This window comes from Homarus americanus, unplaced genomic scaffold, assembly GCF_018991925.1.
Source record: "Homarus americanus isolate GMGI-L3 unplaced genomic scaffold, GMGI_Hamer_2.0 scaffold4060, whole genome shotgun sequence".
Classification (NCBI taxonomy): domain Eukaryota; kingdom Metazoa; phylum Arthropoda; class Malacostraca; order Decapoda; family Nephropidae; genus Homarus; species Homarus americanus.
Genome location: NW_024746161.1, coordinates 8,785,734 through 8,806,244, shown reverse-complemented (window position 1 = coordinate 8,806,244; position 20,511 = coordinate 8,785,734). Strand labels below are relative to the sequence as shown.

The window sequence follows — 20,511 nt, the reverse complement described above, 5'->3', positions numbered from 1 at the left end:
ATGCTCTGAATAATGCACCAGCCATTCCAATGTATGTCATTCACACACAGACGGCACATGAGTATTACATCATATCGGCACTCACGCTGATTGGTCAAATATAAAATAAATGCTAAATAACTTGAAAACTATAAATTTCCGATTGAAACATTATAGTATAGATTATTAAAATTTTTTTCTCTATCTCCCCATACATTCATATGACTCAATATTCAGTTAGGTGGTGGCAACTACTAAATATTAACCAGAAAAATAGTTTTTCTTGTGTTTGATTTGAAAGAATATGTCCCTTATTTTTGGGGGATAATGCTTTTTATGGAGATATGTCCACTTACACACAAGCACTGACAATTAATCCCTCAAAGTGGTCAGGGCTTTGAAGATGGGGGAAAACGTGGGGTTAAAAACTTAAAACACACAAAAAAAAAATAAACCTTTGTACACCTGAACTAACCTTCCTTGACCTAGGAAGGGGTAATAATAATATACAAGTATATTGTACAGCATATTCAGTGAAGTTGTCATACAGGTTTACAATTGGATAAGCATGTTTGTAAATTATATAACTAAACAGTTCAGCATGAATATAGACACTGTAGGTATATGGTGCATGTAGGCTGTGGGAGTATACTGTGCAATATCCTGTGTTAAATGACAATGGTAAACAGCCGACAAAAGGGTTTCTGTGTTTTGATCACAAGGGAGCCTTAACGCAAATGAATACTGATATATAAAATTTTTGTCCATGCTTAAATCTCCTTAGAGATTTGAATTGTCCTCTGATTGGTCAAAGCAGATCATGTGAAGTTCACTTGAAAGAGATATGAATATAAACTCCGTGAAAATGTGTTTAGTAAATTTGAAACCATCAATATTGTTGCATCTTGGTCATGCTCAGATAAGTTACTAAACATAAGCACGATCTGCAGCATATGAAACCAGGTTCACAGAAACAGTGATTGTTCATCCATCACATAAATAAGATCAGAATTTTGTTTAAATAGGTTATATTATAAGTTAGAAAATGTTAGCTTAGGTTCTTGAAGGTTCTATTGTTGTTGTTTTTTTGTGTTTTAACCCCACATTTTCCCTCATCTTCAAAGCCTTACCCACTTTGGAGATCTTTTAAGGGACATTAATTTTGATTTGAGAAAAAGACTAATACAATGTATGGATAATTCTTGTTTAGAAGACAACTTTTTTTCATGCCTCACAAATATCTCATAAATGACCAGGTTACAGTTTTATAAATGTAATTTTTTTTTAGTAATAGTAGCAAGGGCTTTGTTGTTTTTTAAGTTTACAATGATTCATATGGTAATGAAAATATTTATGTTTCAGAGCATTGCAAAATTCAGTTGGACAAATAATGACTACAAGCATAGAAAGACCTCTAAGACTGCTGTGCCTTCATGGTTATAGACAAACTGGAAGCAGCTTCGAGAAAGACAGGAGCTCTGAGGTACTGTAGTTGGGTCCTTTCAACAAGGTTTTCTTATGGTCTCATCCATACTCAACACACACACACAAAATGTATGCATGCACCCACACATACACACCATATGTACACACACACACAGTACATTGTTTCCTTCTAAACTTAAGGGATGATGTGTTTAGGTTCCCCTCCAGGTTGCTCACTCTTCCATGCCTACCATATACGTTCCTAAGGAGGGCCTCCTCCACTCTTCCTTCTTCTCTTATTCTCTGTCTTCTTCTCATTCTTGCTGTCACCTCACACATATACTTTAACTTCATCACTGTCTTCTCATATCTTCACAGTAATAGTCTAGTTTTCTATTGAGACCCACCTATATACAGTACTGTACTGTGTATCAGTAGTTTTGATGATGAGTGGATTATACCAGGGTCATGAAAGGATTACCCTGTGAATGAGAGTAATGCATGAAAGTGGAAGAATGTACCGATGAGTCCTGCAGATGAATCTCTTTACTGAATAAATTAATTGATGTACAGTATTGTACTGTAAAATATTCAAGTGGTTGGTGAAATTTAGACTTTTTGTCATTCTCATTACAGTATAAGAGCATTAACTGTTGTAGTGCTTTTTAATTTTGACACTTGCTCATACAGTACAGTACTGTACTCTTGTTATTGTTGTGAAGCTCAGTGAACCAGCTGCAGTGATATAATTATTGTGAAGCTTAGAGAAATTATTGCATCCATTTTATTGTTGTGAAGCTTAGTGAACTTGTTGCTTCTATATTGTTGTTCTGAAGCTCAATGAACATGTATGGATATACATACTGTATGTACAATACTGGATGAGAATGGAATGTAAATAATACTTAGAAATAGTTGCACTTACAATAACCTTTATGTACTGTGATAGAATATTTGTCTTTGGATACAGTACTGTACACTAATTATTTGCTTTAATCACACACACACAGCCACCGGTTGCAATTCTATTAATAAACCGTTTATTTTTATTATTATTACACACACACAGTTACACACACACACACACACACACAGTTACACACACACACACACACACAGTTACACACACACACACACACAGTTACACACACACACACACACACACACCACACACACACACACACACACACACACACTTATACACTTATTTGTTACAAACTAGATTGCTTTCTTTGCAATATTTGGGGAAGACGGAGAGAGAAACAAGTGTAGTGATCTTTTTCTTTAATTTAAGTACAGTAGTAAACTCGTAATCTGCATGGTTACTGTATTTTTAAATGTAGATAATTAGCATCCAGTGTACTGTACTTATTTAACCTTAAAAATTGTTGATGTTGTAGGGATATTCTATAAAAAAGAAAAACAGCTTGATTATTTTTATATATTGTACATGTATACCTGTACTAGATAACCTATTTATTTATGCATATTTTTGATAACTGCTTATACAGGAAGCAGTTGAAAAAACATGCTGAAGTTGTCTTCATAACTTCACCAGTGTCAGTGCCGCCAGTTGAGGGACCCAAGACAAAGATGGTGGTTGTGGGTGGTGGTTTAGCCGACCAGATGATTTTTTTAAAGCTCAGGATGAGACTAACTGTGCAAAAGGGTTTGAGGTAAGTAAATTATTTGACAACATGTATGATGTATAGTTGCCCACAGGTACAGTATAGTGTTCCACCCCTCGATGGAACATGTGGCATTGTTGGATTCATAGTCAAGCCTTCTTTACAAATATTACATGTATCATATCACTTAGCGCAAATCTTGAGTACAAATGTTACCTCAAAAATATATTGTTAGCCACATGTTTGGAAATGCTACAGAGTTTTTTGGGGGTTGGCCAGTCCCTAACCCCCTGAATTTGCTATATTCTTATGGGATTAACCATTGATTCATTAACCAATAACTTTTCACAGTCTCCTATATGCGTCGGTTAGCGAGGTATACCTGTACAGAATTGTTATTGCCTTATAATCATTGTGTAGTATCTGTTCAGCATAATGTCATGAAAAACATGTTTTATGGCATTTTAAGGTGTTTTGGGAGATTTTTTTAAAAGGAACATACAGTATCTCAGGTTTCATAATTGGAGTCTATGAGAAAATGTGATCCACTTTACAAAAAAAAAAAGGAATACATACCCGGTACCTGTACTGTCAATTTAAGCCCTCAGAACTAGAATTCTTCATAAGAGACACATACAGGTGTTTAAAGGATTTTAGCATTCCCCTGAAAAGAAAGTTCTGCCAAGCATCCTAGTTGTGGTGCATGCCGTAATTCTCTTGACACATGATCTTTACCTCCCATTCTTTAGATGGTTCTATGTCTCATTGATCATGAAGGAATATTGACAAATAAAGAGATTATGTGAAATCGCATGTTATAGTCAAGAGCCCACAGTTATTGCTAGGGGTTATTTAGTGGTGCAGTGATTGTTAGAAGCATTAATTCCTGACCGATTATCTTTGCTGAATGAAGAGGCAACCACCACATAGATGGATACTTTAAAATGCTCTGGGATCTCATTGGTCTAATCTCTTGACCCTCAGTTATTAAATGGGATTCCATATAAGTCCCTCATTTATCTTTTCCTATTATAACACAATACAGTTTATTAAGTCTTTTTCAGGAATCTCTGAAAGCAGTCGAGTCCTGCTTTAAGGATTCTGGTCCCTTTGATGGGATATTGGGCTTTAGTCAAGGTGCAGCCATGCTAGGACTGTTGTGTGGACTACAGCAGCAGGGCAAACTGCCATTCTCATTCAAGTTTGCAATATTTGCATCAGCCTTTAGATCCGGATCATCACCACACCAACATTTATACTCCAAGAGAATCACATTACCCTCTCTTCACATCTTTGGTGAAACTGATCAGGTATGTATTGTAATAGTTGCTTATTACTGCATAGGTTTAGTTATTAATCAGACTCACTTAAAGATCTCACCTTTAAAGGAATGTCATAATGCATAAAACCTTTGAAAATTCACTGTCAAAATACAAGAACAAGTTCATTTTTCCATAGAGATGTGTGTTGATGCCATTTTGTATTGATATCACTGGCCAGAATTTTTGTGGTGGATTGTGAGTCTCCTTGTTTGGCCAGAAAAAAAAGAGTATGATGAAATTTCACCCAGAGCCTATAGACTGAAAATCTATGGGAATGATGAGTCATCTGTTTCAAGTTTAGCTTTGATGAAATATATTTATTATTGTTGTAGGAAAGTTCTCAGATGGGATTGTATTTTAAGTATGACATGTTGGTGTCTTTTTATCTTTCCTGGATCCTTGTTATCTCCCCTACCAAAGGAGCAATTTTGAAGTATGGGTATACTGAGCATTTGTCCAAATGAACTAACTGCCATCCCTCCCATTCATTCACATTCCTCTCTTCCCAAAATAGAAAACAAGACCACTGGTTACTCAGTTTTCATCACCACACTTAAATCCCATCATTCATGCCTGGGAAATAGTAATCCTGTGTTTAAAATAACAACACAGAGACAAATTGTGTTGGGACTGTTACAAATTAAAGATGTTTTGATGTAAATATTCAGGTTTTGCTAAAGGTGATCTGTTTTCATTTAAGGTAAGGAGACCTACTGGTGGGTCATCTGGTTGCCTTGTTTAATGATGTGATAGGATTTTGAATTTCCTCGTTAATTTTCATGCCAGCAAATAGATTGCGGAACTGGTTTTCAAGTTGTATGTATGTCAAGATTAACCTTTAATATATAGCTTGTGCCTCAGTATCACTTTAGAAGAAATGCTCTGCTGAATTAGAAAATGGTGAATGGATTTTGAAATCCAATACTGTTCTGTATGGTGGACAGTAGTCTTGGTGTTGTGTGTAGATTGGACAAATATGACTCAAAGAAGGTATCCTGTACCGAGAAGGAATATACTATATCTGCCCTTTTTCAGGCAAGTGGTGTGATGAGGAACAAAGAGTGGCTGGTATAGCCAAATGAGTTAACAAATCAACCCACAGCTTGTGTTATGGGAAATAGTCTGGAGACTTGATCTTCCAGTAGGCAGCCACCTGGCTACAGGACCTGGGAGAAAATATGTTTTCAGGATCATTCCTACATTTATAGTTCAGAGCTGACTGTAGTGACCTATATTCTATCCCTTCTCTCAGGACAGACTTTGAATTTACTAAATCTAAAATTTAGAATAATAAAACCTCCTTTATGGCATGGGTAGTTTACAAGATGTAATGGGTTATTTTGGGGATGAACTCTTGACCAAGACATTTCATTGGCCATAAATGCAACTGAGGAACTGTATCTGCATTAGTTATATTATTAACATGAATAATATGTCCTGTTGCTGTATAATTGTACATTACAACTATGGTGTTCAATGTTGCTGGCATCTCAGTTTACATGCTTCAGTCCTTCATTAAGTCAATACTGTACCCTATTTTTACAGCACATTTTAATGTATAAGTATAAATACCTCAATCCAAATTTTGCTCCATGCATTTGTAAGATTTTGTAAACTATGAATGTCTCGTAATTAACATAAATGTAATTTTTTTCTTGTCAGGTGATCAGTATGAGTGAAGACCTCCTTCAGTTATTTGATGAACCATACACTCTTGTACATCCTGGTGGTCACTTTATTCCAGCAACGGCAGCACAGAAGACTACTTATGTTCAGTTTCTGGAAAATATGAGACAGTTATGTGATGTTTGAAGTGATAATATAATCTTAAGAATCACTGCTCAAGTGATACCAAAGACTTCATCTCTGCTTTATATTTGGGGCACTGACATTCTGATAAGTTTTCAAATTTGGAGATTTTAATTATTATTTATCAAAGACTTAACGTTTTAAAGATGTCCATATTTTTTTGCAATGAATAAACTTTCAAAGCAAATGTTTTGTTTATTGAAATGTAATTTATAGCCTGTCATCAGTCCAAGGAGAATTGGGTATTGTGATGTGTTGTGTTCTCTTGTAGTGCTGCAAGTCAAAAGTCTTTAGCCTCCATCTGGACAAACCTGTTTAGATTCTGGCACTTCCACAATTAAAATCTATACTTTTCATATCCTTGATCATCCATACATGTTAATGCTGCAGAGGGTACAGTCTCGTTCAAGATTCTTCGAACACTGCTGGAGACAGCTGGCAACTTGAGGCCGTATGTTTACTATGATCGTAGTATAATATGATATAAAAAAATGAAGCCCAACCGTTAAGTTAAGCAATGAGGAACTAAGTAACCAATCACCGATCACTTTTACATTTATTCATAATTTTTACTACGTACTATAGTAAACAAATGGCCTTGAGTTGCCGGCTGTCTCCGGCAGTGTTCGAAGGATCTTGAACAAGACTGTACATCACATGATAACTACTCCTGCACTGCAAATTATTACCACTAAGAACAAAGTCAGTGAATTACTATCAAACCCATTTGTGCACATTTATTAGAGCAAGTATATAGAATATGGCACAAATTAGAAGACAACAAAGACAAACCCACTGATTTCAGTCTTGCATGATGTATCGCTCGACTTTTTGAGAACTCTTGATGGCTGGTTTCTGGATCTCAATAGTGTATTGTGAAAGAAATAGGAGTAAAGTTGATAGACCTTGATGATGACATGGCCAAGAAGACTAATAGGCAGCTGGACATTGGCTTCACAACCAAAAATTTACTCCAGAAATTAATCAAAGATGGATATAACAAACAGGATCGAGCAGTTCTATCATTATGTCAGATCCTTTATGTGGAAGCATTTAATTATGCAGAAAGCCACTTGCCACAAGATGACCTTGTGCTCAAGAATGCTGAACTGTCTCAACTTTAATGATGTGATTGCCTGGTACAATATCCATTTCCTCTTCCTGTTACCAATGCTTCATCAAAAATTTAAGTACTGTACTTAAGGATGAGTTAATTTCATACCAGTTACTAGAGGAAATTGATTTACTGTACTGCACTAGCAGATGTGTGAAGAACAAGGGCAGATCCAGGGGGTCCTGGGGGTCCAGGACCCTCTTTTCACCAGAAAATTCTAATACTTTTTCTTTAATGCTGTATTGTACTGAGGCATTTTTGTGTTGTAAAATGTATTTACTATTGACTTCAGAATATCTCCTAATATCAAGTGTGCATGACTTCAAAATGGCCTTTAAATGCCCATGATATTGGTCAGATTAAAAAAAGAGCTTCAGCGTGCCCCCAAAACCCCAGCTGGTTGGACTCACTGTGCTCGTCATGCCCCCACCCACAGCTTCTTGACCCCCGCCACCCTTTTGATATTCCTGGATTCGCCCTGAAAAAAGGCTGCAATATAGTATGTTGAGGACACTGTAAATTCAAGAAAATCCAGCCTGCACTCCACTGATGTTGTTTGGGGGACCTACAGTATTTCCACCAGGAACAATGTAGATGGCAGCCCTCGGTTCCCTATTCTCAATCAAAAGGCACAGCTGTTTTTTGCAATACTACACTCAATTGCGGAAAAGCATATTTTTGCAATGGTAATGAAAAACAAAAACCCTTTCAGATTACAAATTCCAATCTCAAAGAAGCTCCTTCCCTATGAAAGCAAAAGCAGCAACTAGGTAATACAAATGAACGAATAACAGTAAAACCTGAGACTTTTCTCAAAATAAAATATGACTAGTTTATTGTGGTGTGTATAGTAAGTAATTATGCACATTTTGGTCTGATTTCAATAATGATGCAGTTTTGTGATGTTTCATTAACCTTCTAAGCATTTACTGTTTTTTACACTGGCCTCGAGTCTTAAATGTCACAAATAATGATATTTCACTCTTAAAATGGTATAAATGGTTATTTAGAGGCTTCAACACCCACCCACCCCCCCCCCCAAAAAAAAATCAGTTTGAGTATACTGTGCTACTGACACCCTAGGTGGGGCATGTTTGCTCCGGACAGAAACCAAGAAGTAATTTTATTTTTAGAAACATCACGGATTTTTTACTCAGTGGTAAATATGCTTAAATCAATGAATAAATGAATAACTGTGTCTGTTGCAAAACATGTGGTAATAACATCAAGACCGAGCTGGAATTCAGGTAATAGTAATGTTGGAATTATACCACAAATATAATTTCAAAGAATTTTTTTTAAAGTAGACTACAAAAAATATCCTAATGATTCTAATTATAGTTTTATTTAGAATATTAACACTGATTTTGGTTAGTTTGTATCAAATGAGAAATATAATAATAAGCAGTTCTACTTTTAATATATTTTTAACATTGACAACTTTGGCTCATAACAATGAATTCACAGCTTCGAAAAATAACTAAATAAATAAAATATTAACTTCACAGAATTATTTATTTTTATATTTTATTTCAATGAGATCTTTCGAATTAGTTATATATTAGGTACATATTAACCAATGAAATTTCTTGTCTGAACTCCTTTCGCCGTGACGTCATATCCCTCTTCTCTTCAGCAAGTACCACGATGAGGTGAGGACCGTAAACACAGCATTTTATTATATATTTCTACATTATTTTAGTTTATTGGTAACATCAATTGTTTTATATAGGAGCAATTAACAGAGCTTTGAGATATAATGTGAAAGTGATGGAGTTTGGTGTGATATTAGTGAGTGAAGTGGATGATAGTTATACACGCTGATGCTTGTTGTAGTGAGGGCCGCCATGCTGTCCCCAGGATATTTATACATAATACTGTTGTCACTGGATTAGAGAGTGTTAATTGGTAGGATATAGTCGTGGTGGCTTTTGTTGATTGTATAAGTATGAAGTTAGCCCTTTAGAGTAGAAGTGAGAGTGGTATAATTATTCATTAGTACCTGTAGCAGTTAGGTGTCTTGTAGTTTAGAAGGTGAATATTTGGACACCACTATGCCTAAGCTAGCTTTTGGGATATTGTGTAGTGAATAGTTGGTGCATGGGTTAGTGATTAAGGTTAACAGCTACTCGGTCATCTCGGTACATGCACTTTATCTATTAACTCAGATTCAATTAAGTTTTCCAATTTTTTTGTGACTGTGACACCAAATACTAGTCGAGAAGTGATTGGCAGTCCGATTTATTCATGTAGGACCATTATTTGACTTCATTGCGGCTACATTTGGGTTCATTTGGGTAATTAGTCGGACCCATCAGGTGATATGATTTAATGCCGCCTCATCTTTTATGTTTAATTTTGCATGTATATACCTGTAATGGGTAAAGTTGGAGGAAACAGTTAACACCAGAAATAATTATGGAATTGAACCCAAATTTCTGGAGATATTTTCTTGATACTTAACACGTAAATGGAAGGGTAAATAATCATCCGTAGGCTGTCCTCAGGTTTTGATACAAGAACAGCTTTTTTTGCGTGTATTATATTGTGTTTTACCCAAATCTGACCTTCATTTCTTGTGTAAATCGCTAATTTGCATCAAAATGGCGGTCAGGTTTGAGTAAAACTCGCAATAAAAAACAAACTGGACGGTCTGGTATGCTTATGGTTACAGACAAAAGATGGAAAGGAAGTAAATCACTAGGTGCACCTCGATTATGCGGTTCAGTTCTGGTGCCCTTATTATAGAATGGATATCAATTCACTGGAGTCGGTGCAGCGAAGAATGACGAAAATGATTCCGGGACTTAGAAACCTTCCATATCAAGATAGGTTAAAGAAACTAAACTTGTATTCCCTAGAAAGACGAAGAGTGCGGGGAGATATGATTGAAGTATTTAAGTGGGTGAAAGGAATCAATAAAGGGATATAGATAAAGTTCTTATAATATCCGAGCAGGATAGGACTGCATTTACTGGCAGTCAAAGCAGATGAGCATGCTGTGGAGAGGGCAGATGTGGCGCTGGCAGCTGGTGCACAGTTTCTTCGATTTCCTGTCTTTGGAAGGTTCACACATGCGGCACATGATGCCAATCAAGGTTCTTGACAGTTCTGGGCGAGAGCCGCTGTTGTGCCCAAAGTTTCATTAATTCCACAGTCAGGACCTTCATAAACTGCTGCCTTTCCATCCTCTTTGCCTCTTGCTGTAATGTATGATCCATGCATTGCTGCTCATGGCATTGACCATACCATAAAATAAACACGCTGGCCACTGCTACACGAATACAAACCACACATTTGATCAAAGATGGCAAAAGTGCTGGAGTTACACAGCCATATCAGTTGTATTCTGAAAGTTCCTTAAACATTAAAACTAACTAAACCCAACCTTAAATATTACAGTACAGTAAGTTGAATTATATAATTTGTTGGCAGAAGGTAAGAGCAGAGACCTGGTGTAGAAACAACTTGTGTTTATGCTACTTGAAATAGATACCTGGCAAAATATTACTTGTGTTATTAGGGTTCCAGCTCTATGTCCTTCCACAGCCATCTTACAGCTTCTTGTGCTCAACTGGTTTTTCAGGAACTCTGAACATTTTTCACATCATTTATGTCAAGGGCTTGTACTGAAGAGGATACTTTTATTTACAGTTCGCTCAAGGTACAGAAGCGCCTCGCTTCTGAGGTGTTGAAATGTGGCAAGAAAAAAGTTTGGTTGGATCCCAACGAGATAGGGGAGATTGGCCAGGCTAATTCTCGTAAGTACATACAGTATATGTATTTTCAGTCAAAACAGTCAAAAGATCTCAATTTGACTCTTTCATGTTGATTTGTTATTTTAAGTACATTTTTAATTTTGAGAGTGTACTAAGATTTTTAAATATTCAGAAACCTTGTTGTTTCCAGTTAATAATGTCCAATATTTATAATGGAAAAATTAGGAGTTGTATTGTACCACTTTTCTAAGAATGGAGAATTTACTTAATGATTTGGTGTTAAAGCATTTTAATTATACAGATTCCTCTAAATGAAATCATGTAATTATTTATTTTTACAGGTCAGAACATCCGCAAATTGATTAAGGATGGTTTGATCATCAAGAAGCCCCACAATGTTCACTCACGGGCCCGTGTCCGCAAGAATCAAGAAGCTACATAAAAAGGTCGTCATATGGGCTTTGGCAAGAGGAAGGGTACTGCTAATGCTCGTATGCCACAAAAGGTGAGGCACTCCATAAAAATTCAAACCACATAATGTGGAAGCAGATTCATTGGGCATCAGTAGTTGTGAAGAAAAAAATGTAGAAAGTGCTTGCACTCTCCCCCACCTCATTTATTATTATTATTATTGCAGGGTACTTGTAATCAAATGCACACACAGACTTGTGGTCATTCATTCACACTTAATGCTGTAACATCCTCTTATTATATTCAGTGCTGTGCCAGGTGCTTGTACTGTATTACCCAGGGCACAAAAAAATCCTTCTCCGGAAACTTTTCGCTCAAGCTCCATAATACAAACACTTGATACACATGAGTTCCCACAAAATCTGTTTCTATATATTCTGCTTTTCCGACAGTTCTCATGACAGTTAATGCTACCATGCACTGGTATAGCCCGATTCAACAAACACCATTCACTCAAGTCACATTTTTATCTACCATCCTTAACATTTCCATTCTCTCTTGGTGCCATAACATTTGTAAGCTAGTTCACAGCTAGTTACACATCATCCTCACTTTATTTTCACCTTTTTAGCATCCCAGTCAGCCAATTTTGCCTTTATCATGTGTTAAGTAGCAGTTGCATGGTATCTGTACCTGTTCAGTACTGTATTTACTTCTTTCCCATTAACCTTATGTGTTCGGGTTCGTCTCTGCTGAATAAAAGTGGCGTCCCCGTAATGAAGGGACCAATGTATTTTTTACGTGATATTATTTCATCTTTAATTCTTAATTACCATACAGTATCTATATTATCTTGGCATTCTTACCCTATTCATTTCCTTCCCAAAGCTTTTCTTCAAACCCCAGTAACCACCTTCCCTTCTTTCATTTGGTCTTTTAATGCAGTCTTAAAAACATTTTTTCCTCTGATCTTTAATTCAATATCGGCTGAACAGGAATTGGTGTACAACTCCTACTTGAACATTATACACAGCCTTTTTTCCTGATCCATTGGTTTTGCATTAGAAATTGGATAGGGATAAGTGGCTAATTATGGCCTTTATCCTTACTTCTTCAAGCTTTTGTTTTTATTTAGGATTCTTAATTCCTTTGTCTTTAGTTGATTAGTTTCAGGGTTGGTAAAGGGTCACTGGAATTACTGAATGTTTCCAAGGAATATCTGGGTTATTTATGTAGACTAGTAAAATTTGGGAGTACAATTACTGAGAGCATGTGACCAGGTAATCCAATTATAGTATCAAAGGACTGTATGTGGCATATAAAGTGGAAAATAGGCAACAGTAGCATGTAACAGATGTGTGTTCTTGGTTGACGGCCATGGTGGACGAGATTGTGAATATGATAAAGAAAAGCCAGGAAAAATAATTTCCTTTAATATTCCGTAACGACTTCCATTGTATGAATACTAATGCACATACCATACTTAGCCACAGTATTGTTAAAATTGGTTGTAATTTTCTTGTTCTCCATATAACCTGTAGTTTATAATTTTATTTCTAGATCCTCTGGATTCGCCGTATGGTTGTCCTGCGTCGCATGCTGAGAAAGTACCGCGACAATAAGAAGATTGACAGGCATCTGTATCATGAGTTGTACATGAAGGTGATCATTGTTTAAGGCACGAGTGAAATTTTATTTTGTGTAGAATTGATGCTTGGTGCAAATACCTTAAATTTGGGGGTAAAAGATTTGGTTTGCCATGTGCTATTTTTCTTGAAATTGTTGAATAATAATGTCCTTTTATCTGAATCTCACTGCATTTGACAATATAACAGTAGGCTTAATTTTTGTTTTTACCTATAGTACTAATAAGATGATTTTTCTCAGGTGAAGGGTAATGTCTTCAAAAATAAGCGTGTGCTTATGGAGTACATCCACAAGAAGAAGGCCGACAATGCTCGTGCCAAGATGCTCAGTGACCAGGCAGAAGCACGCCGATCCAAGGCAAAGGAAGCCCGTAAGCGCAGACAAGACCGTGTTGCCATAAGGAAGGCAGATGCTCTAAAGAGCAAAGATGATGCAGAGTAATGTGTGTACCCTTTAGTAAAGAAAAAAAAAAGGAAGCAGTTTGTTTTTCATACCTGTAACCATTTTATGTTTTCAGTTGTAGAACAATAATTGAAGTGCAGTTCTATAAAATAATTTAATGGTTAAAGCTACTGAACATTTATAAAGAAAGAAAAGTGGTTGAGAGCAATGACCAGCAGAAGTCCTCTCCTCTTATAAAAATGGGCAGCACCTGCGTGAATCGCCTCCTTACACGTACAGCCTCTTCCTCCCACCAACACCCGAGTCTGAATTGGAAAAATAAAAAATAAAGTAAATTCAACCATGATTGTACTGTACATACAATTATAGGGTAAATTTATTTAGTGATATAAAATATGTGAAAGAAATTTGGGAAAAATATCTTGAATACAGTACTAGTACAGTATACTGTACAGTACTACAAATTTTTCGGCATCTTGCATAGCTTTGTAAAAAAAGAACCGTTGACCAAACATCGTTGCCAACATTTATCGTAGTCAATTATATAAAAATTCTTCAATTTAGTAAGTCATTTTTATAAGAATAATAAAATCCATTTAAAATCCATTTAAATTGGTCTTGCCTGGAAAAATGAGTTACTTATGGATTGCAATAATGTGATAATAACCGTACTTTGTTGTTGCCGCTGATTAGTTCTAGATAGATGAGAATATACTGTATGTACATGTAGAATTTTTATTCTTATCTGTTAGTTACTTCAAGGTGTAAGTTAATACTGGGGCATATTAACTGCACTTGTGGCTGGGGTAAATATTATGATAGTCTGGCAGACCTTTTCTAGTGACATGTATATATATATATAGGTGTTAACAGTACTGTGTATGTAATGGTACAGTGCATAATACATTTGTACTTTATACTAACAGTATTCTACTTGGACTGGAGCATTTATACAATTTACATGTACTGTGTGCTTAGGAAGGCTAATAGGGCTCCAACAATATAGTAGAACCTTATGTTTGTGGATGATGTCAAGTAATTCAGGAAAATTAAAAACCAAATGGACTGTGAAGAGCTACAGAAAGATCTCACTTTTAGGAGTGGTCAGAGGAATGGCTGTTATGATCCAATGTCAAAATGCAAATGGTATACACCCAGGGGCAGCTGCAATCTTGGGTGTTCACAGGGGTGGCTGGCAGTCCGAGGTGTCCCAAGAAGCGGTTCTAGGTCTGACATTCCCAGGGTGACTGAAGGACACTTCCAGGGGTAGTTCATGGTCTATGGTGCCCCCAGAGTGGCAGGAGGGCTGGGGTGCCCTCTACCTAAGCAGTGTTCCCCTGTCTAGATCTTTGTCCCTCTCTCTAGTCCTTTGTGTAACGCCACCCATGCCTCAGTCATGTCACCCATACCTCACTCACATCACCCATACCACAGTCACACCACCTATGCTTCAGTCACAACCCATGCCTCTGTCACATCATCCTTGCCTCAATCACATCTTTCATGCCTCAGTCACCACCCATGCCTCTGTCACATCATCCTTGCCTCAATCACATCTTTCATGCCTCAGTCACACCACCCATGCCTCAGTCTCACCACCTCCCATGTCTAAATCCCGCAACCCAAGGTTCAGTCACACCAATCATGACCTGCAAGAATTTTGTTTCAGAGCCAAGAAGCTTATGATCAATAGTTTAGTGATGGTTTAATTATAAGAGCATGAGGATATGAGACGTAGCTTAAACTCCTTATTTTAACTTACACCAGGATAATCGACTGAATTGGTGCTTAGAATACTTTTTTCTAATATTTATATAGAAAGTGTTTTAATTTCAATAATTAATAGAGTGTCCGTGGTGAAATTATATAGAACTGCAGTAGAGTAGGACCTCTTCTATTTACCTCGTGTCTTTGTAAGGGATTGCAGTCGCTTCACTAATAAATTATTCCGGCATTTTTTTACTAGCAACAATGGTATGATCTGTGTAGGTCAGCTCAAGAGGACATCATTGATAACTAACAGAAACCAAATAACAGAAATGCATTAATTTTCATTCACAAAACAATGTGTTTGCCATGGTCCATGTAACTGCCTGCATGTTTATCTTCCCTGTTCTTCATCAAGGTATGTCTGATGGCTAGGATGCCTTTATTTAGCACGAGTAAGCCGCCTTTGGGTTACGAATGTCAAGCTCCTTTTACATACAAACTACCATACAATGATTAACCCTCAAGCAAACGTGACTAATATTAGTTTGATCTAAATCATAGTAGTTTACCATATTATTTTACGTTTTCCTTTATGAACCCATAAAGAGTATGTGAAAAGGAGAACTTAGGTAAAATTATGTTTGACGGGGTTTTATGAGTATAAAAATATATCTTATGTTTACGTGATGGCCTTTACGGACATAGCTTTACTTTTAATCTACCCTCTTTGCTTCTGATCGGCTTGTGAGCTGCTTGGGCGGTCGGTCACGTCTCTGTTGGCAAGTTCTTGGTACCTGAGGTGCCGGAGTGCAGGCACATGTCTCTTGGCCCTCTTTTGGACGTTCCAAATCAACTGCAATGAGGGTAACATTTTAGAATAAGTAAAATTAACCAACCATGTAAAACTTTCCTTATACTCTGCAGGGACTGGGTTCTGTCTAAGCCAGACATAATATTGTACTGCTTGGAATACGCAATCAAACATAAAACACTGTCTTCTCTACAGTCATAAGAGATTGGAATGGCATGTTTCACAATATTACAGTTTTAAGCAGAAACAATGATTTCGTGTGTTACTGATTCATTAATGCTGTGCCGTGGAAAAAACAACTCAATTGGTTTTAGTTACTAGTACAATGTAATATGTCATACTTATGGTCAAGTAGAATTGTTTCTATTTTGTAGTTTAATTGTAAATAGATTCATCAGAGTACCGTCCTCATATATGTGGGTTGGCGTTAACTCCAATCTCACATAGTGCAGCGGTAACCCGTGTATCTGGGTTCATTTACTCCCCGGCCCAGGATAGATGTGAGAAGGGTTTTTATCCAGAGTAAATCTACTAAACATGGCAGGTTTTCTATTTGTACTTCAGTTTCCTCCTGCACAAACACTAAATAATGAAGGTCGTAACAAAGAACAGAGCGACCACCTGAACAATTTATAGGCTGATGAGTAGTAAATTTGACTTGGTGGTCACAGCCAGGAACGTTACTTATCTGGGGTTGAATCTACTCGTATATAATCACAGATTGCTGACCAAATATTAGTATAATAACCATGATACAATTCAACTGGTCTCAGATAGACTACTAAATTGTGACCAGGAGGAAACCGGGGACCGGGAACCTGTGGTGTCTGGTAGTGAGGGTCACACTGGATAACACCCTTCTCACGTATGTCCGGACGGAGGCTCGAACCCTTGATATTGATTGGTGAGAGTTATGCGCGTTACTGATGTACCACCGTTGACCATTGCATTATTTTTGGCTATACTGTACTGTTCAATACTCTACTGTTCGTAACTCTGCCTATTAAAGAAAATGTCAATATCACTTCAGTTATAACACAAGTAATGACAGGAATGACCCTTTATCTATAATGATTATCAATTCAAGTGCATGGAGTCTTGGACTGTAAAACCCTATTTCTTGGGGAGCCGCCAGTTGTAATTAATATGAGTCTAACTTTTAAGTTCAAACCTAACCTATATTGAATTAACAGTTTCAACATGTATCCAACATAGAGCAATACAGGGAAACTAAAGGGCAGCATAATCATCCACTGTTGAATTTAACCAGTTTCCAGCCACGAACAACTTCCCCAGTCACTGAACAACATAGCATCGACGTACAACACAAAAATTCCTATACATCCACACAATTCCTTAACTACAAATATTATAATCTACAAATAATTGTAAATAATAAAGAAATAAAAATAAAAATGCCCACCGCCAATACTTATATGAAATTGCCACCCCGAACACACATACCCGAGTCCACACGTCTAGAGAAGCAGCTGTGATCGTACGACTAAAACAATACTACCATCTTATATGTTGTATACTGTATATCGTTCTGTAGTTTGTTCTCCCTAAAATTATATATAAATCAGTGATTGTTTCGTCAATATTTTCTTCAAGTAACGACCGGCCATTTCCTACGTAAATTCATTCAGTGGTTTCGAACTTTCCTCCTGACTCCTGTGGAAAATGAAGCACACGAGTCACATTCCAATAATAATGCAAATAAGAACATAAAGTTATTTAGACACTTTTCAAAATTAATTAATACACAAAAATAACAAAATGATATTTCAACGAAATAATAAAAACTATTAAAAATGTATTAAAAGGTTTCATACACTATAATACTGTTTCTTAAAGTACACACCTTACCTCATTAAAATTGCATACTCTCCACTCTAGGACTCGGGAGTAGTTGAAGCAGTTCCTTGATTGTTTTTAAAGAGACAAGTTATGAAGTATCGATTTTTCCAGTTTTCGACAACGGATTCGCGTTGAGTTACATAACTCTAGTCTAGCAAAATGTCATGAATGTAATAGTTACGGTGTGTACGAAAAGACAACAATATCTTTCACTAGTTTATTTATGCTTGAGAGAGTGATGATATACAGTATGTACAGTGCTTTAGTTTTAAAAAAGTAAAATTTTTTGGTAATCTTACAGAAAAGCCACATAGGAACAAGCCTCGATGATCACAGAACAAGTTGATGTTTACTATTCTGGTCCGGTGGTTCTTTGACGATGTGCAGGTAATGTGTGATGATATGTTTTGTTTTTTTATAACGAGTAATGTGAATGGTTATTTTGTATCTCCTGAATAATCTCCACCCTAGCTTAGTTCACATTAAGATTAACCACCCTAACGGCAGTGGTGTATATAGGGGGGCCATGCCCCCTCCCCTTTTTTCTCACCATTAGCACCACTCCTTTGCAACTTCTTCCCTTTAACGATGGAAACCCTCTACATTAGGGTGAGAGAGCAGTTAAGGTAAACTAACGGAAAAGGTCTGTTGCTATAACTTACATAAAGCAAATACAGAGTTGATTTGTTAGTTTTTTATTTGTCTCATTGCGTTAAAATTTGCTTAGAGAACGCAGCAAATGTAAGAGAAATTCAGTTTGTACTATCATGAGAGAAATAATCACATTCTTCAGGGAATCAAACAAGCGTTCAGCTCATTTGTAAAGTATGATAACCAAGAGTTCTTCTGACTGTCATAGTAGACTGAAAAAGCACCGCCCCACAATATGGGTTGAGTCTCAATCGTCTACTCAAATCTTCAAAGCATTGTATCCAGCACTAGAAGGCTTCTCTGCATCAAAGGACTCAACTTTGGTGGAAAAATCTCCAGCTTTCTTAAAGAGTATGACATCATATTCTTTCCTTGTAATTACGGAGGTTCTATCAGCTATTATAATGTTACGAGACCTCTATCTCAGAAATTGCAAGTTGTTGAGATGGATCTGGTACAAGCTTTTGACAGTTAAGGACTGTATGGATGTGTTGTAAATGTACAGAAATATTGATACATTCAGAAGATTATTTGAGAATGCAGAACAAAACTGTGGGAGTGAAATTAAGGCCCCAAGAAGTGTAGGGAGACAACAGACGGTCTAATCCCCCAGCTGATGAAACATACTCCTATTCCTATTACAGGCGCGTTTTATTTTGCCTTTCATTGACACAGTTACGCTGCAACTGAAAGAGGGTTTTACTACTTAGCTGCCTAAGCAAATTCTCTCGGAAGCTCTGCTACCTGATACCGTCTCTCTGTGTAAGGAGAATGTTCTCGGAAGTAAGCGAGGCAGATGTGATTTACAGTTAGTTCCTTGATGCCAGTAGTTTGCAAGAGAGCAGAACACATGGAAAAGACAGACCATAAACGGCTGTTGCCCAACCAAAATTTTGCAGAGAATTTGGCACATATCAAAACATCCAAACTCTGATACATATTCTTGCAACACTTCCTGTGACAACTGTTACAAGTGAACTCTCATTCAGCTGCCTAAAGTATCTGAAGTCGTATTTGCTCTCCACTATGTCAGAACAAAGACTGATTGGATTAGTTTTACTGTTTGTCCACAAAGAAATGGAACTTAATTGTGATGAGGTCCTCAATGAATTTGGAGGCAAGAACAGATTACTTGGCTTTGGACTTCAAAGTAAGCTGATACTTTGTTCTCTCTCTCCAAAAGTATGCTAGTACACTCTCTCTCTCTCCACAAGTAAACTAGTACTGTTCTCTCTCTTCACAAGTAAGCTAATACCCTATCTATATCTATATCTATCTAGATCTATCTATCAATCTATCTATCTATTAACTCCTTTGTCAAGTACTTAATTTTTCAACAATCCTAGAAGAGAAAATGTGTTCTTTTAACATGTATAAAAATTTTTGGCTAAGGAACTTTTGTGTTCCATGAATACAATTGCCTGTACACTGTATAATTGGTTTCATAACAGTTTCCAAAATGCAACTGCAAATTAAACCTACTGTATATCTGCTTATTTTACTGTTATGTAAATAAAATATGATTGCTAAAAAGTGAATGAAAAATGAAACGGGTATCCTTTTACATAGCCTCATCTTGAGACTCACGGGAGTTGGCCCCCCCCCCCCCTTTCCATGAACATACTGTATATACGCCACTGCCTAACGCTAACTAATGTCAACCCTCCAAATAGTGTTTAGGTGGTTTAACTTAAGGTGAAATAAGCGGTGATGGCGATTCATCAGGTATAACATCTACTGTACTGTATAACGGGACAGATCATAGTTTGTTATTGAAAACGGTTGAGAACATTTGGGCTTTTACGTTATTTTAAATTCTACGATTTCTGGTTAGGTAGTTGTTTTTGTTTTACTTCAGGGGACGATACCATGAATTGTTCCATGATAAGTGTGTCTAGTGTTTCATGGTCATCGTGTCATGGGGTGTGTATTATGAGGGTGTTTATGGTAGTTTTATCCTAGTGAGCGAGTCGTAGTGTGTTGTTCGATGATGTAAATGAGATGGCTTGCGTCGTGGTGTGTT

General features: G+C 36.8%; 2 protein-coding genes across 2 annotated transcripts; both read left to right on the top strand.

Moving 5' to 3' along the window:
* The first annotated feature begins 1,369 nt into the window (after window positions 1-1,369).
* On the top strand, window positions 1,370-7,147 carry LOC121878979 (esterase OVCA2-like). Its single transcript, XM_042385430.1, has 3 exons — window positions 1,370-1,462; window positions 4,097-4,342; window positions 6,017-7,147. The coding sequence occupies exons 1-3, from the start codon at window positions 1,370-1,372 to the stop codon at window positions 6,164-6,166; spliced, it is 489 nt and encodes a 162-aa protein (XP_042241364.1). The 3' UTR covers window positions 6,167-7,147.
* A 1,712-nt stretch (window positions 7,148-8,859) lies between these two features.
* LOC121879128 (60S ribosomal protein L19-like) lies at window positions 8,860-13,530 on the top strand. Its single transcript, XM_042385713.1, has 5 exons — window positions 8,860-8,929; window positions 10,932-11,038; window positions 11,338-11,501; window positions 12,968-13,069; window positions 13,295-13,530. Exons 3-5 carry the CDS (start codon window positions 11,451-11,453, stop codon window positions 13,493-13,495), a joined length of 354 nt encoding a protein of 117 aa, XP_042241647.1. The 5' UTR covers window positions 8,860-8,929; window positions 10,932-11,038; window positions 11,338-11,450; the 3' UTR covers window positions 13,496-13,530.
* The last annotated feature ends 6,981 nt before the right edge of the window (window positions 13,531-20,511 follow it).

Excerpts from the sequence above, each read along its gene's own strand:
- LOC121878979 (XM_042385430.1), top strand. The coding sequence starts at position 1,370 with ATGACTACAAGCATAGAAAGACCTCTAAGACTGCTGTGCCTTCATGGT. Across the intron at positions 1,463-4,096 it reads AGAAAGACAGGAGCTCTGAG|GAATCTCTGAAAGCAGTCGA; the intron begins GTACTGTAGTTG and ends AGTCTTTTTCAG. Across the intron at positions 4,343-6,016 it reads TCTTTGGTGAAACTGATCAG|GTGATCAGTATGAGTGAAGA; the intron begins GTATGTATTGTA and ends TTTTCTTGTCAG.
- LOC121879128 (XM_042385713.1), top strand. The coding sequence starts at position 11,451 with ATGGGCTTTGGCAAGAGGAAGGGTACTGCTAATGCTCGTATGCCACAA. Across the intron at positions 11,502-12,967 it reads ATGCTCGTATGCCACAAAAG|ATCCTCTGGATTCGCCGTAT; the intron begins GTGAGGCACTCC and ends TTTTATTTCTAG. Across the intron at positions 13,070-13,294 it reads ATCATGAGTTGTACATGAAG|GTGAAGGGTAATGTCTTCAA; the intron begins GTGATCATTGTT and ends GATTTTTCTCAG.